The 16,846-nt window shown below is 41.4% G+C and overlaps 1 protein-coding gene across 1 annotated transcript in view; it reads right to left on the reverse strand.

The window, feature by feature from the left end:
• Positions 1-16,424, reverse strand: part of ell (elongation factor RNA polymerase II) — a 35,785-nt gene extending 19,361 nt beyond the window's left edge. The window contains exons 1-2 of the mRNA XM_069150253.1: positions 16,252-16,424; positions 2,255-2,299 (exon numbers count right to left, since the gene is read on the reverse strand). Of these exons, the coding sequence (XP_069006354.1) occupies positions 2,255-2,299; positions 16,252-16,386 (180 nt within the window). The 5' untranslated portion in view covers positions 16,387-16,424. The remainder of the gene's footprint in view (positions 1-2,254; positions 2,300-16,251) is intronic.
• Positions 16,425-16,846: the final 422 nt, after the last annotated feature.

The following is a 16,846-nucleotide window of genomic DNA, read 5'->3' on the forward strand; positions in this document are numbered from 1 at the left end:
AGCAGCGACCTGCATATATCGTTCATTGTGTGCAAAAACTCCAGCACCGCCGAGGTTGTTGTTGGAGCTATTTGAGACACCCCCGCTGGTCGGTAATTGGTCCGCCCTTCAGAGTGTCTGAATAAACCTTAATGCAAACAGGGTTTCCAGACTACAATCAGAGCAAAGCCTGAAGATGTGAGCAATAACCGGGTGGTGCCGGGCTTTACATTTTCAGCCTGTCTTGCAAACATTTTTTTTTTTTCATATTTATAATTCTGCCCATCATTTTTTTCTGCAAGTTTAATATTGGCACTGCTGATATCTGGGGAGGAAGCAGCTTTAACAATGCAATGATCCTCCTCGCTTAAAGGAAAAAAAATGCACATTTAACCCACATTTCTCGCTAGTGGTGCCAAACTGTGTGGGAGGTTTTATAATCCTATTTGATGACTGATTATTACACTCAAACCCTTTACACAAGACAAAAGACTGGGGTGCACACGCGGCAGTTTGAGAGAAGGTGTAGGAGATGCTTGAAAATGCTGCTGTTGTCGACATTGTGGCCATGTTGACATATTGGCCGCAAAGAACTCATCATCGCAGCATTTTTGGACATAGCCGTGTTGCCAATAAAATGTTTGGACACGGCAAATCGCTCAACGAAACAGGCCACTGAATGTCAAACCAACCTGAAACTTGCCAATAGAGAAGAGTAAATAGACCGTCTGTGCATGTCAGACCGGGCAGGCTCACACATGTTAACCCTGCCGTCTGCCATTGCCGGAAGCATTTGCTTGAGTGCAGAATGCTTGTGAATGTGAGGGTGCTTATCGTCTCCGTGGGGACAGTTCATTGCTGATGTAGGGGGTACTGGCACCCGGGCGGGAGTTTCGTTCTTCTCATAAACTCGCAGGTCTGAGCTGCATAATAAACATGCAGAGCTGCTCATATACTAGGATTTAAAAAAAAAAAAAAAATCCACAGTCTAATCTATTGGTACTTTACTATTTGCTACACTTAGCCTACCTTGTGCATTCAATGAGTTGCTTCTGTTGAAGTAAAAGGGCAAAGCAGGCAGCGGCAGGTTTAGCTTTGCTGTACAGGCTCAGATCAGTCTTATAACTCATTAATGCACACAAAATGTAATTCGGGATTTATATATAAATGACTGTCTTCGCAAAAGTATTTTTCCAATGCACACAGAAATATTTATCAGTGTATGTCAATGTAAAGAAACCAGCTGTGGCCTGGCTAACGATCGCCTGTGGCTTTTAGTTCGGCCGGCTTGCTTTGTTCACGTAACTGATAATTACTTTTCTTGCATTATGAAAAGCATGCATTACTGCTCGTGAATGAAGGTATTCTGTGTCTTACTTATGCAATCAAAAAAAATACAGTTTTTATAGCAAATTTCTAGCACTGCAGGTAAAAAGATATAAACTGAGAATAAATCTATTTGGATTGCAAACAAATTCTCCCCTGACAGTTTTGTTGGTTTTGTTTACAGACTTGAGAATTTTACTTGTGTCACAAAAAGTATGGGTTGCGAATCAGACCTCTTTGGTTGCAAGAAGTGGTTCAATCTCATCCTATTTCCATTCGAAATCTGGAAGAGCAGCAAATACAGTAATTCTGGCATTTGAATATCCTAGAAATGTCTCGGAGTGGCTGATGCATTAATATCAGATTTCATTATTAGCCAAGGTTCATATTATAGACAGAAACACGAGTGTGCTGGCAAAGAATAAAAGCATACAGCACATCATGCTTCCTTTATTTTCCTACACTATATTTGAGCTAAGAAGAACCAAGAAGTGAGCATGACATTGTGAGAGGTTTAAGAGTATTTTACATACCATGCTTTTTTTGGGGGGCGGGGGGGGGGGTCGAGTGTTCATTTGCAAATTTAAGTAGTAAACCAAAACAAGTCGTGTGGCCTGCAGCATGAAAAGGTTGGAAAATATTTGCAGAGAGAGGTCGGACAGTGGTGTATCAATGTCAGGCAAAGCTGACACTATGGCAAAAAGTACATCATTAAATGTAGCTGCTTTCTAAGGACACTTTAAAACCTGCCGTTTAAGTGTCTTGTTGAAAAAAAAAAAAAAAAAAAGGAGCCAGCTTGCAGTGGACAGCAATGTTGAAATGTCTCCGTGTGCGTGTTTTTGTGTGAAAAATGATTTTGTTTATGTTAACAGAAATGATCAAAGTAATGCCAAGGGACGTGCATTGGACTGGGGAAGTAGTGAGCGGGAGGGAGAGAATATGTTCTTACCCCTTGGTTTCCATTAAATCTGATCAACGGTCGCGATGACAGGACCTACAAAAAAGACAAACAACAACAACAACATTAGAAAATATTTTTTTTTACACAGTAAACACATTAAAACTGCAAATAAATGCTTACATCTGAACTTTAGATTGTTCAAGAAAAAAAGCAACAGGAGTAAAAAAAATAATCGCTGCGGGTATTACAGTAGCTTTTCAGGCAGGCATCAAGTGTATATGATTTATATAATATCTATAACTTAAACGTTGATAATAATAACTTTATTTCTGTAGCACTTTTCAAAAAAAGCAAGTTACAAGGCGCTTTACATACATTTAAAACACGAAAGGCAACAGTGAATAAAATATAATGAGAAAATACAACAAAAATAAAACAGACAGGGAATCAATAAAAATGCAGTCAACAAAAGGAGAGTCTAAAATAGTGCGTTTTTAGGAGTGACTTGAAAGAAGACGTTGGCGTCCCTGATCTCGTCTGACAGGTCGTTCCACAACTGAGGGGCCCGAACAGAAAATGCCCGCTCAGCTTTAGTTATTAGGTGAGATCGAGATACGGTCAGGAATGACCTACCAGAGGATCTCGGGTTGCATTTAGGATCGTAGGGGGACAGGAGGTCAGATATATATTCAGGCTTCAGCCCCCCCTACGAGCCTTATACATGATCATTCAAATTTTTAAATCTATTCTAAAAATGGACAGGGAGACAATGAAGTGTTTTTTAAAAAACCGGCGTAATGCGCTCTCTCCTGTTGGACCTGGTTATGAGTCTGGCTGCTGCATTTTGAATGAGTTGAAGTTTATTTGTGTTTAATTGCGTTAGGCAGGAGTTGCAGTAATCTAACCAGGATGAGATGAAATCATGAATGAATGTTTCTACGTTATTGGGGGATAGAAATGACCTGATTTTTGAGATTTTACCCCGAGTGGAAAAGGGATTCTGCTGGAGGAAGTTATGTTAGCCGAGAGGGAACTGAGATGGGAGGAAATGTAATTTCGGATACAGTCTGGACCTATCATTTCTGATTTAACTGTAGAAAGTTTGATGCCATCCAGTTTTTGTATTTCTGCAATGCACACGTGGTGGTTGCTTAGTTGGTTATCGTGATTGTTGTCAAAGGAGAAATATAGTTAAGTATCATTGAAGTAGAAATGGTAATTGATAGTGGGGTTTTTTTTGATTATATGACCGAGAGGCAGTAGGTAGATAGAGAATAGTTATGGACCAAGAACAAAACCCTGTGGAACTCCGTATAGTCGCGGTGTCGGATGTCTACACGGAATGACGTCTCCGACAGATAAGACTTACATTCACGCTTAGCCGCCCCCACTGGACAGACTAGAAACACGCTGAAGACTGAAACTATTAGCAATATGAAGAGCTACACTATTATGCACCCTAACCGGTGAGCAACGGGTTGCCTGAAACCACAATTTGAATACAGTTTTATATTTAAAACGATGAGATTATGATCTCAAATTTACATAAACTCCATTCACATTTTGTAGAGAACGCCTTCATTTGAGGACGATGTATAAACTATTTCTGCAGACCATGTTTACTTCCAAAAACGTTTTGCTTTTCTCATTTACCGAAAATGAACTCGTTTTCCTTCAGTGGTTACTTCCTTTTCTTACATCTATGAGAAATGCCCCTATGAAATTAAAATACAGCATCTGATTAGTAAGGTTTTGTGTGCTAGCTGGCACCTTATACACTGTACTGTCAACACACACACACAAAAAAAATGGTATTCTGTAAACTGAGCACTATTACTCCAATTAGGTTAAATTGCTGATCTTGCCGTTGCTGTACCCAACAAACAGACCATCTGAAAATCTGAGAACTGCAATGCAGAGTCATCACTTTCAATTCTTTATCTTCTTCAGGCAAAATAGAAATATTGTCTGCTGTCGCTTGTTTTTTTAGGCTTTCAAACTGGAAAAAAATTACATTAGATGACAGCTGCTTAAATTGTAATTTTTCATCAATTAGTCAAGAAATAATCAGCAGATTAATTGTTAATAAAAAACAAATTAGTTGAACCTAGGGCTGGGCAATCAATCTAATTAATAGAATAATAATAGTAACTACCTAACCTAACCTAATTGACATCACTTTCCAACTGACCTAATTTTACTCGTGTCAATATTTACGATAAATTATTTCTCAAGGGCAGTCAGCCGACCCTTGAGCCTCTCAACATACCTTAACTTCCCGGCTAACTTCAAAAATGAATCAAACCCTCTCCTTCCTAAAAATGTAGTTTCAGTTTCACTATTTTAAACAAAGAGACAGAAGCACTTGAATTCCCCGTGACTGAAAGACTTTACAGAGAGGAGAAGCGATGCAGAGGGAAGGAAAGTAAAGTTGTTGCCAACGGAGGTATTCAGAGCCGGCCGACTGGTTAACAGGGAACCGACTGTGGGTAACTTTGGGCTCTATGTATTACAAAGTAAAGCTGATGCCAAGACAAAGCAGTGAGCAACATGCAGCATCCCGAGAGCTTCAAGCCAAAACGTAAACCAGAACTTTTAAGTGTGTTTTTAAAACCAACTTTTTCAGAGTATCAAACTCACGGGGCTGAATATCATTTTTCACAAACATTTGATTGATTTGTTGAATATTATTGTGATGCTATTCACAGTGCGATAAATTGCAATCTGTTTTTCGGAATAATTACGCATCGTGAGATCTAAACGTTCCTTGAACGTCAAAATGTCCCTGGCTTTTCCTGGTTACCGTTTCAAATGGATCAAATGTGATCACGTGAGGGAGCGAAACATTCGAGGGAGGAGAAGCCTATTAAAAAGCTACAACCTGCTTTGTATTCCTGCCTGAACCTGACCCAGAGATAGGAAGCATGCATACAAAGACTTGTGAGCTTCTTTCCTTTGTGTAGTTTCATTTACACCAAAACGTATACTTCTTGTATTTCAAATCTCAGTCAACAGCTGGTGCGGTCTACACCGAACCGATAGAAGCCATGTGGTCCACATTTAAGTGTCACCTATGTATGGTACATAAAAGTACATATTTGGTTTGTAGAGCGTGCGGACATATTGGAAATGTAGGCTGTGCAAATCCTGCCCAAATCATGCTGACCGAACTTTGGCGGATTCCACTAGTTTCGCGATCTCCCCTGGTGTGTGTTGTAAACTTGTTTACCTAGAAACCCGGGATAACGCCTCAGCGAGAGCCATCACCAAGTCTGCTGCAAGAAGATTTACATTTATTGTCCAATAGCTAAACTGGAAGTACTGGATTTGGAGAAATGATTCACAATCTGGAGCGGTAGTTCTACCTTTCGACACACCCACGGAACGTAATAACTGATGCACTCCTGCACACCTCCACCCGACACGTAGTTAAAGCTGCAACTGGTCGTTAATTGTGAGTAATACAGACTGCTGTTACTAGTTGTAAAAATACAATGAAAACAATACAACAAGGTTCTGCCAAAATAATGGGAAGGTTGCAAAAATGATTTCATTTGTTTAACTATTTTATTTAAAAAAAAATTTTTTTTTATGTTCAGTACCAAAGATATCCTATCTTTATGTTTACGGGCCTAAAGCTTCAGTCCTTCGGCCACCGTCTGATCAAGAGAACTCATGATCGCTTGTGTGTGCATGGCTTCTGTTTCTCTCTCTCGCTCTCTCTCTCTTGAGTCCTAACCTGGTCGCGAGGATCGTGAAGAAGAGTCAGCTGACACGGAATGACCCGTCCAGACAGACCCTCCAGGTGGGCTGTCTCTGTGGCTCGTGAATGGGCGGCGTAACTGTGTAGAGACATGCACGGTCCACACGAGGATGAATCCTGGAAAGATCAAACTTTCTGAAGACATCTTTTGAGAATTGTGAAAAAGGACTGCCATGAAATTTTGTAGGAGATATTCGTGATGCTCCGAGGATTAGCAATAATGACTGGCGATACCCCGTGGAGCCACACCGGTCCAAAGTTTACACTTATGCCATGAAGAACACGTTTTAACATCTACCTGATGGATTGGAATTTGTACAGCTTTCCATTGTTCGCTGACATTCACTGCTTCCAGCGCATGAATCCTCTAATTCCATCAGGTCAAAAAGTTAGTTCAGTATTGGTTTGTGACTAAACACTTACAAAACAAGTGGCATTACCATTTACCTGAACCCTACTTTACGTTTATTAATAATTAGCAAAAAAAAATGGCACGGTAAAATGCTAAAGTAGGACAAGGAAGCATGCTTATTTTGAGCATGGTGATATACCAGCAGCAGAATTTACTCAAAACACCACTGCGCCCGAGCACACCCTCACAGATCCTCTAGCATACAGTCATGTCTCATATGAAGCCATGAATGACTACCATCTTGTGCATGACATCAGAAACTGAGGAGACAGTTAAGTCTGTAAAAGCAGCTCTGGTTGGCTGACCTTTTCTGACCTAAACAAATAACATTAGCAAGAGAAAGAAAAAAAAAGAAAGAAGGAGCGAGTCACTGGTCATTTATCTTAACAGTAAAAGATTGTTTTATGTTGTCCTGAACTGTGCGCACACACACACACACACACACACACACACACACACACACACACACAGAGAACCTATCCAGGAACACCAGACCTTTCATGGAGCCACGTTCCCTGGTCTACCCCTGCAATGTTTAACACGGCACCGGTTTTAGCACCCCCTCCCCCTCCCTCCCCCCTCCGCAGCACTGCTAACATAGTGCTACCCTCAGCCTGTTCATTTGAATGGGCTGCTGACATGTCACTATTCTCTGGGACCTGAGCCCAGAATGTTCGACGGCGCGAACCACAGGGACAGAGTACGGCTCCTGACCACGGATCGAGGCCGCGGATGTTCCCACACCGACGGCTAGGAACAGAATGGGGATCGGATGGACATAGCTCGGACTCGCAGCCAAGCAAGCCTTGAAAAAAAAAAAAACTAAAGTGACGACAATATTGTTGAAGTCTATTTGCGATGGCATAAAAGCTTGCCTTGTGACTGTACTCTTCCCTGCCGTGTAACAAAACAAATACCAATATCAACTATTTAAAAAAAAAAAAAAAAAAACGGGGCCGTAATTCATTTTCAAACAAGCTTGTGGGCGCAAGGGTAAAGTTCAACACGTGTCACAATTTTACGTGAGCATTACACAAATAAGACAGTAGTTTTTGAAACCCCGTAGCTACTTTATATGAAAAAAAAAAAAATGAAAAAAAGAGGTTATAAGGTATTCAAATATTAGAATATTCTTGACCTTGGAAACAGCAGCTGGCAAACCAATCTCACGACAAGATGAAATACTATACTGGCACAACGGTATGCGTGTCAGCAGAGTTTGAAACAAGCAGCAACCAACAGTGACGCCACCCACAGGTTTTTGAACTGCCATTGTGAAGCCCCAGCTTCAGATCTTGTCCGTCGCCATCTTGCTATTTTAGAACCAGAAGTGACCATATTTGGACGAGCTAGGGACAAGCAAGTGGGGATCTGACTCAATCTGATTGGGAACGCGAGGACACTACGCCCCACCCATCAATAGTGGAAACCTGACTGCACCACAGGCACATCCCCCAAATATGCCACTTTGAGACCTAATATCTAATTGAGTTAGGGTTAGGGTCTAAGTAGTGACCTCAGCAAATGACACTATAATGATCGATAATCGTGGGGAAAACGTATTTACTTCGCATTTCATAACAGAAGTTGTATGGGAGTTGAACCGGAGTATGGAGCCAGAGCCTTTTTGAAGCCAACCCCTAGTGGGCCTCGGTGATATTGCAGTTTAAGGCACTTCTGCATTGACCCTTTTTTTTTTCAGACCCAGACGATATGTCCACGTTTATATTACAATCTATGGATTGAACGCACATTTTAAAAAGCTAAATGTACTCCAAATTGGTCACAATTTGTTGAAAATTATCACCCAACTAATAGTTAAATTATAGGTTAAATTATATCCTCACACACACACACACACACACACACACACACACACACACACACACACACACACACACACACACACACACACACAGGGGTTACTCTTACTGTCTCTCAGGCTGCACTGCTGAAGTCTTTGTTTTGTAATAAATGTGCACGGGAATAGCCATGTCTAAATCCCTACGGGTACGGCCCTGGTCACCCAAATTGTCAGGTGTTTAGTTGCATCAGCGACACTGATGAGATGTTCCACCTGTCTAGGATTTCACGGGTGGAAAGAGCACTTTGTGAGGCCGAATTGGAACCGAGTGTCCTGACTCTGAATACTCCGTGTGCGTGCATTATTGTCGAGTGTGTCCCGCGTGTACAACGTTGCGCACACGTCTACCTCTTTAAAATAGCCGCGACAGACGAGTGTTTGAAGTAACACACTGGCACAGAAGCTTAATTGGGCCCCACTTGTTAGTGTATTTATTGTAACTTGCTCTTCACCCCTAGAGCAAAGCCCTTTGAAGCTTTTAGTGTTTTCCATCCGATGAATGCCGAGCCACTTTTGATCTCGTGCGTGAAACGGAAGCATTAGTGTCTCATGCATCTACTACTTCTTTGTTGTAGGGGAAGGATAAGTACTTGTAGCGGCCTGACAGTTTTGTGTCACATGCTGCACACTACACTATCAACGATCACATTTAAAAAAAATGTCATTTATACTGAAACACCAACACAAATATAATTTGACAGAAAACTTCTGTAGTACTGGTCACGTACTCAGATGATCATTTAATAAATCCCCATTTTATGGTCTGTCCTCTCGCAACATACAAATACAGATTTACCAACAACTGTTTGATATGATTGGCTACACTGGTTGAAAATGAGTGACACATTATTATTTCTGCTACATCAGGCCTGAGGACGTCCTTTCACAGGAGAAAGATGCAAAGACCACTACGGCTATAGTTCTGTGTGGAAGTCCTCCGAAATAAATAAACAACAACGAGGTGCCGTGCGCACTCCGCTAAGTAAAGCTAGTATATCTACAGCCATGCACAGTCATTTGCAAGCAAAGCACCAAGCAGAGGGTCCCTCCACAGATCAACAATCGATGACGAGCTTTCTCACCAGATGAAGTAGACTGGGCGTTAAACATGCAGAGCAAACAACAGCTCTCATCCCAAAGATGATAACCAAAGAACATGCTTCTTATCAGAAAAGTGAAGTGAGCAAATTCTTTCCCCGCCAATTATAAAACTAAAATCTTTAGAGAGCCATATGAACGTTCTTCAAACAACGGTCGTCTTCTGTTGACAAAAATCACGTGAAAGTGATGACTCGGCAGCCAGCAATTCATAGCGGGCTCAAAAAGTGCATTAAAAAAAAGGCCAATCAGTTTGAAAACAAAATTTTTTTTTTTACATTTTTGTCCAGAGCCTTTTAAAATTCTTAAGCCCTCGGGAAATTCTTATGTTACAGTAGCATAAAAATAGTGTCTTCAGGTGAAGAAGAACAGTAAGGGAAACTCCCACAGCGGGTAAGTGGCATTTCTGGTTCATTACGTTAGTGCTGCTCCCTGAATATTTAAAGGCGGAAGGAACTTTTCAAATTATATCACTAAAGGTGGTTGGAGACGCGAGTGCAAATATACTGTAGAGTACGATTTTTGGCACTTTAGGGGTTTGAGAGTTTATCACCAAGCAATACCACCTTGTGCAGCACATGCCAATTACCGCAAAAGATTCATGGCATTATTTTAGAAAGCATCCTTTTGGGGGTCTAAACTCTATGCATATTGCTGTTTTCTTAGTCCAACTAACACATCACTGGCCCGACAAGACTGACAAGAATAAACACCGCTCTGTCTCAGAGGAAGAGAGGCACACAAGGATAGATCGCATTATTTTTTTTGAAAATAAAGAGAGGAATCTCCTTTTATAATCAGTCTTTTCAAATACGGAAAAGCCTGCACTGAGTTAGCAGAGAATCCTTCAAGGTTTGGCCTAATTCAGGTTTTCCTGAACTGATGCAGCAATCTTTCAGGTGTTAAGTCTGGGCACTGATTCATTATGACTACAACCCACTGAGTCACGTGACATTCTTAAAGTGAAGGCAAAGAAATGAAACTCAACTCAGAATTGTACACTTACACCTGTAGCGTTAGGTTGCTCCAATATTGATTAAAACTTTTTTTCTTGTCGTTTAAAAAAAAAAAGAAAAGAAAAAAAAAATCACAAACACAGCGCGTTCGTTGACCAAAGACCAAACCATGACCTATGCACTGACTGATAGCTTGAAAGAGACGTAATAAGTCAGGCAGTCTGCTCTGGGTGCTGTGGCACCAGGTCGTCATGGTCACTTGTGGTAACCCTGCCACAGGACAGGGGCACATCATGACATTTGGAGTCATATTTGACTTTAGTGGTTATGGTCATCTCTTGCAGTGTCCTGTGATCTGCTGAAACTGGGGAGTAAGCGTTCCTTAAATAACCAAAAGTGCTGGCACAGGCCAACCAGTGTCGAGCAACAAAATCTCCACCCTGTCTCCATTACTTCCCATACCGTTCCCGTAGGGGTTGAGATGGGGGATAGATGGCCGAGGCTGTAGCTCGCCACCACAAGTACTTTAAGTGAGGATTGGTCGACATCTGCAGAGAAACTCTTTGACCGGCAGGCTTTTCTAAAAAAAAAAAAGCAACTCAAACGCTTTTAGATACAGGAATACGGAGAGGGAGTTTCAAGCCATCAAAACAGACAGATTCTTGTGATCAAAAGTTGTTGACCTGGTGACAAAGCTCAGTGGATCACACTTATCTGTAGTGACGAGGCAAAAAAAGCTCGTAAAAAGGATCTCCTCATTGCAAAGACTCAGTCCAGTGCCAGCAACCTAATCTAAGTATTTCATATCTCGTACATACAAACACTAATGAGTTTCCTGACAACACTTTGGAGCAATTCAACAATAGCCTAGTCTGACATTAAAATATTACAGTCACAATCATAATATTCTTACTGTTGCCTTGTTTAGCTGGATCTGGCATTTAAAAAAAAAAGCTGGATTTAAGGTTACATCTTGAAGGAATGAAACGCAGAGTAAAGTGTGAATCACGAGACGGGCTCCACTAAAAAAAAAGATTGTACTCTGCTTATAATCTGTTACCTCACCACAAGTCAAAAGATGCAACCTATGACTACTACAATATGTATTTGCCGACTTATGTTGCGTTAGATCTTTCTGGCATCATATTCCCCTCTTACTATTTGGAACTGGTAGTTTTGAAGGCCTCATTAAGCTAAACATTTTTAATTTATTTATTTATAAATATTATTCATAGATTGCTTTTACTGTAGTAAATACCAGACAAAAATAATAGTGTGCCATTTACAACATATGACTTCAAGTCAAAGTAAAGCTATGACGTGTATTTTGTAATCCCTCAATCTATTCAACAGTGGTGCAAAATGGCAACTGTGGTGTTTATTTTGTGTCCTTATGATCTACATGGAGAATATAATAAAGCATTATGACAACTAGATGAAATAAATGCATTTCAACATGAGGACAGGCAGTGCCATTTATTGTGAGTTCACATGCAAGCTTCCCGGTACCGCCTATGAATATTCCATTTATACTTGAAACAAGCTTGATATTTTAGTTTGATTCTGAAGCTTAAATTTTTGTGTTCTGTATTTTAAGAATTTCGAGACAGCTGGGTCTTTTATGAGAAAGACTATTCAAATTCCTGTGTGCTACTGAACCAAACAACTCAAACAGTGTTTTACCAATTGTGTGACAGCAGTCACCCAGAGACATAATTAAGAATTTTATTTATCTATACTCTCCATAACCTTCAACTTTAGGGAGCTCGGTAGCCTTACTCATTTCCTTGCTTATGTCACAGCTGGTAAAAAAAGAAAAAAAAGTGAGTCTCTGGGCTGCCAGTCCCGCAGCAGGAGCTCCAGTTCACTTTGTCCTCAGATGTCCCAACAGAGGAACCCAGCTGACAGTCACGTATCATACAGGAAGCCGCCAATACGCTGAACCATTGCTCCTTGATCATTGTTGCACAATCTTCTTGCAGAGACGCAACAAAAACACCCAGAAAGTGAATAAGCTCTGCAACTGGGCCTACATTTCACATTTGGCTCGCTTCCAAAGGAAAGAGATCAATAAGCCCCATAAAAATGTCTTGTCCTCCCACACTGTGGACGCATGTAGCGATTTTACTGTGACACAATTAAGCGTTTACCTCTTTTACTTTTCCAGCTCACCCCCGGCAGCCGGGTGCAAACCAGTGATCAAATTATTAACTCAACTCCCCTGAAAAAAAATAAAAAATACCGGAGCCACACTGAAAGCAATTAAAGCTCAAGCCTGGGGTGATGATTTGGATGATAATAATTAGCCCTTCATTTATTGAAGAATGAAATTCCAACCTAATGGTTAATGTGACAATAACAAACGAATTAACTTGCACCATCAAAGCACAGAAGTTTCTGTTCTGAAGCCGATGTCAACTTTGAAAATGAGAGAAAACCGCACGAAGCTTGAGCCTTGTAGATGATCCAATTTGTTTCTTTTTAAATTTAGATTAAAGAAGATATCCCCTATCTTTCATGAACTGTAACAGTCAAACAAGAAGCTCAAAGCTCAAACTGAATGTCAGTCTGACATGTAAAAATATGACCACAGTTTTTTGCTGCGTAAAAGTAGGAAGATATCTTTTGTCTACTGATGTTTCTAGAAAAGTAGTCCGTGTTAGCCAAGAGGCCAAATATATTTGTACCGCTCATTGGTGACACTGTTGGGCTTTAATCGCTATTTTTAAACGCTAACAAAACTCTCGTCTGTGCGGTTGATTCAGTAAACTCTTGTGTCTACAGACCGATCAGCCACATTAAAACCACCGGCCCAATATTGTGTCCAAGACCTCGGCGGGCCTCATAAAAGTTAGCTCTTTTATGAGGCCCGCCGAGGTCTCGGACTCCTCGACGCCTCCGAAGGTGTTCTGTGGTATCGGGCGCCAAGACATTAGCAGCGGATTCTTTAAGTCCTGTAAAATGTAAAAGTGGCCTCATCGGGTGCTGGAAATTTGGAGGTCAAGTCAACATCTCCAACTCTTGATCATGTTCCTAAAACCCTTCGCAAACAAGGAAATTGCCATCAAGGAGTAGCATTTCCCAGAAGGCGTGTACGTGGGCTGCAACAGTGTTTAGGTAGGTGGTACGTGTCGAAGGAACATCCACATTAATGCCAGAACCATCTTTTAGCAGCAGATCGTTGCCCAGCGCACCATAACGGCCGTGCCGGCATGCCTTCTTCTCAAGACGCTGCCGTTCTCTTCTGCGGGTTCATGAGGCGCACACACGCAGCCATCCACATGAAATTAAAAACAAACGTGATTCATCAGCCCAGGCCACCTCCTTCCACTGCTCCGTGGTTCAGTTTTGTCATTACGCGTCCGTTTCAGGCGCTTTCGGACGAGGACAGCCTGGGTGAGCCATCACTCCCCATGTGCATGAATGAGCCTCGAGTGCCACGGGATCACCCCACGAGACCCGCCGTTTTGGAGATGCTCTGACCCAGTCATCTAACCGTCACAATTAGGCACTTGGCAGAGTTGCTCAGAACCTCACGCTTGCCCGTTTTTTTTTTTTTTTTTTTTACTGCTTCCAGGACACCAACTTCAAGAAGTGACTTTCCACCTGCTGCCTAATATATCCCACCTCTTGACAGGTGACACCGTAATGGGATAATCAATGTTATTCACTTCCCCTGTCATTGGCTTTAATGATGTGGCCTGATCGTGTAAATGCAACATATACACGCATACAAAGGAACAGATATAAACATGCACCTGCACAATGATGCATGATTACTGCGTGTCGAAGGGGTGGTTGGATGTACGCTCATCGTCCTTCACCATGAGAAGCTGCTCATTTGCCTTTTGCTCTGCTTGTTCGACTCTAGTAAAAAAAAAAAAAAGCAATTCAAATCCAAAAGTAACACAAGCTGAGATCTCCTGAACTGTTCGGAGAGATCCCACCACATAAAAAGCCAAACCGCGATTCGGATGATTGCGCTGACTCGGCTGCAGCATCCCTAAACCGAGAGGCAGCACATGCTTCTGTTATCCTACTGCTCTTAACCCTTTCTGTCAAATTGAGAATCCAAATGTTACCCGACGTTAGTCCTGGAAGCGGACAATGCCTGTTAAACTTTGAGCTCAGGAAATCTAATTTGGTAGAAGGTACGGATTGATGGGTACGGTACATTTTCAAAGCATGGGTAAATTTTGGCTAATGGCCAAAAAGTAAAAAAAAAAAAAAAAAAAGCTTAAAGAAATGCTTCATTGCAAAAATACCGCAGGCACCAAAAAAAAACCCGAGAAAGATGTACATCTCTAAATAACATAAGCAGGGTTACCCCTACTATTATAACACTTAGGTGCAGCACCCAAATGTCTTTTATTTTAATTTTTTTAACAGTACCTAAGCCACTATAGCTTCACTATAAACGTCGTCTCACCAACGTTTGATAATTATTATTTCCACGGACACACCGCAAAAACTTCAAATACATATTGCAATGAAACAAGTCCAAATTCTGGTGAAAATGTATAGTTTTTAGTACAATAACCTGCCCACCGCCCTCCGTCACTACCACAGCAAAGCAAACCTTCCAGAAACCAGAGAAAAACCCTGGAAAAGTCCTCATAAAAACTTTATGACATTAGATTCGTTGCCAACGTAACAACTGTGGCAACAATGACAACGTCGGAAAGAGTTGATTGATTTCCCTATTATGACAGTTCCCTCCATTTGTTTAAGCCACACTCTTCCTACAACTAACAAGACACCCAATTTACCTATCGCGGTTTTATTGTTCTTGGCTTATCAGCTGCAGTCCTGCTGTACGCAAGACACAGAAGCTGGAGATAAAGGCCCTGTTTCCTTTCCTCCTGGCCCGCCAGGTTGTTGTTTTTTGTTTTGTTTTGTTTTTTTCTTCCCTGTCAAATATTTATAGAAGCTGAAATGTTAGATGGCCACCACCAGACTTAAAGCTCGACATGAGAAGAAGCCGAAAGCAAAGAGGGCATTCAGAGATCAGACCCTGAAAATCTGCCTCTTATTTAAAAAAAACAACCCACTACTGACAGAGAAACGTCTTTTAATAACTCAAGACTCAATTTTAAACGCTGTTAAAAGTGAGCATGAGTCTTTTACTGGCAGTGAGGGGGTTGTGTGGGAAAACAAAAAAAAGAAATGGCCATCTCTCTCTCTTCGTATGAACACAGGGTACTTTTCGACATTATTTCACCGTGTTGTCATGAGACACTTGAACTAAGGGAAGGGTTTCGGTGAGCTAACAACTTTAAAAAAAACAAAAAGAAGACAAAAACCCAGTCCAGTCAGAGAGAAGACGAGGTTTGTGTGTCCAATGGTGGCTGTTACCATTATGTGTGGGCAGTTAGTTGCTGGCTAGTTTAGCTAGCGAGCGTTGCCCAAGAAAAACTGACAGCTTGACAAACTTTTCTGGAAACATCTGTACACACAAGTCGCTCCGTGTTTTCAGTTATATATACATATATATATATATAAATAAATTAAAAAAAAATGTAGGTTATTTTTTTGGGGGGAAAAGGCAAGTTTACCAACACCAAGTTAAAACTGTTGCGCCGACTGAAACTAACACAACACAATGAAATGACAACCGTCCGATAAATGTCCGAGTGAAGCGGCGAGTCCGGGTCCGAGCTGCAACACCCGACCTCCGGGCAGCCTGGTCCGGTCCGAGAGGTGGTGGCCGCTGAACTACACACTTTCTCAAACCCCCTCCTCACTAAAAAAAAAAAAAGAAAAGAAAGAGAGAGAAAACTCGCCTGCCTGCTGTGGCTGTGTATCGCAGCACGAAGGCGGACTGACCTCACCGTGTGCAGTCCTGTCACCGCCGCCAGGACGCACTTCAAAACCCGACCAAAAAAAAAAAAAAAAAAAAAACACACAAAAAAAACGTCACGGTCGCGGTGGGGTGAAAACGGGGCCGCTTACCTTGACGCTCTGGTAGCCTTCAATCGCTCTCAGCGCGCTGTCAGTGAGTTTAACGTGAAAGACGGAGACATTGCTGCCGTTGCTCACTCTTCCACAGGACAGTCCGTAGCACTGCTCCTCCTTCAGCGCCGCCATCTTGCTACCGTTCCCACCACGCGCACGGACGCACTCTGTCGTAAACCGTGAAGTCCCGTTGCTTTTCAATGAATATTCAATGACCCCGCACCGGTGATGAAGTCACCGAGCAGTAACAGTGCCCTATTTAGTCATACATTTAATTTAAAAAAAAATAAATAAAAAAAATACACACACACACGTAATGATAATAATGATAATGCAACATTATTATAATATACAGTTGTATTGTAAATATTTAGCGTTGTTGGCTTTTACATTTTTTTTTATTTTTTATATTATTCAGGTTACAACTCATTTACAACAGGTGAATCTGACAATTGATTTATGTTAGATGTACTCCGTTTTGTCATTATATGTTGTATAAATAATGGGTGACAAAAATTCTTCGCAGCATGTGGGAAGGAGCGTTGCCCATCAGTTATGCGTAGGAAGAGGGAAACGATAGGTCATCTGATTA

Source organism: Embiotoca jacksoni, unplaced genomic scaffold (genome assembly GCF_022577435.1).
Source record: "Embiotoca jacksoni isolate LCO1_2020_lvr unplaced genomic scaffold, fEmbJac1.0.p SCAF_16, whole genome shotgun sequence".
NCBI lineage: Eukaryota > Metazoa > Chordata > Actinopteri > Embiotocidae > Embiotoca > Embiotoca jacksoni.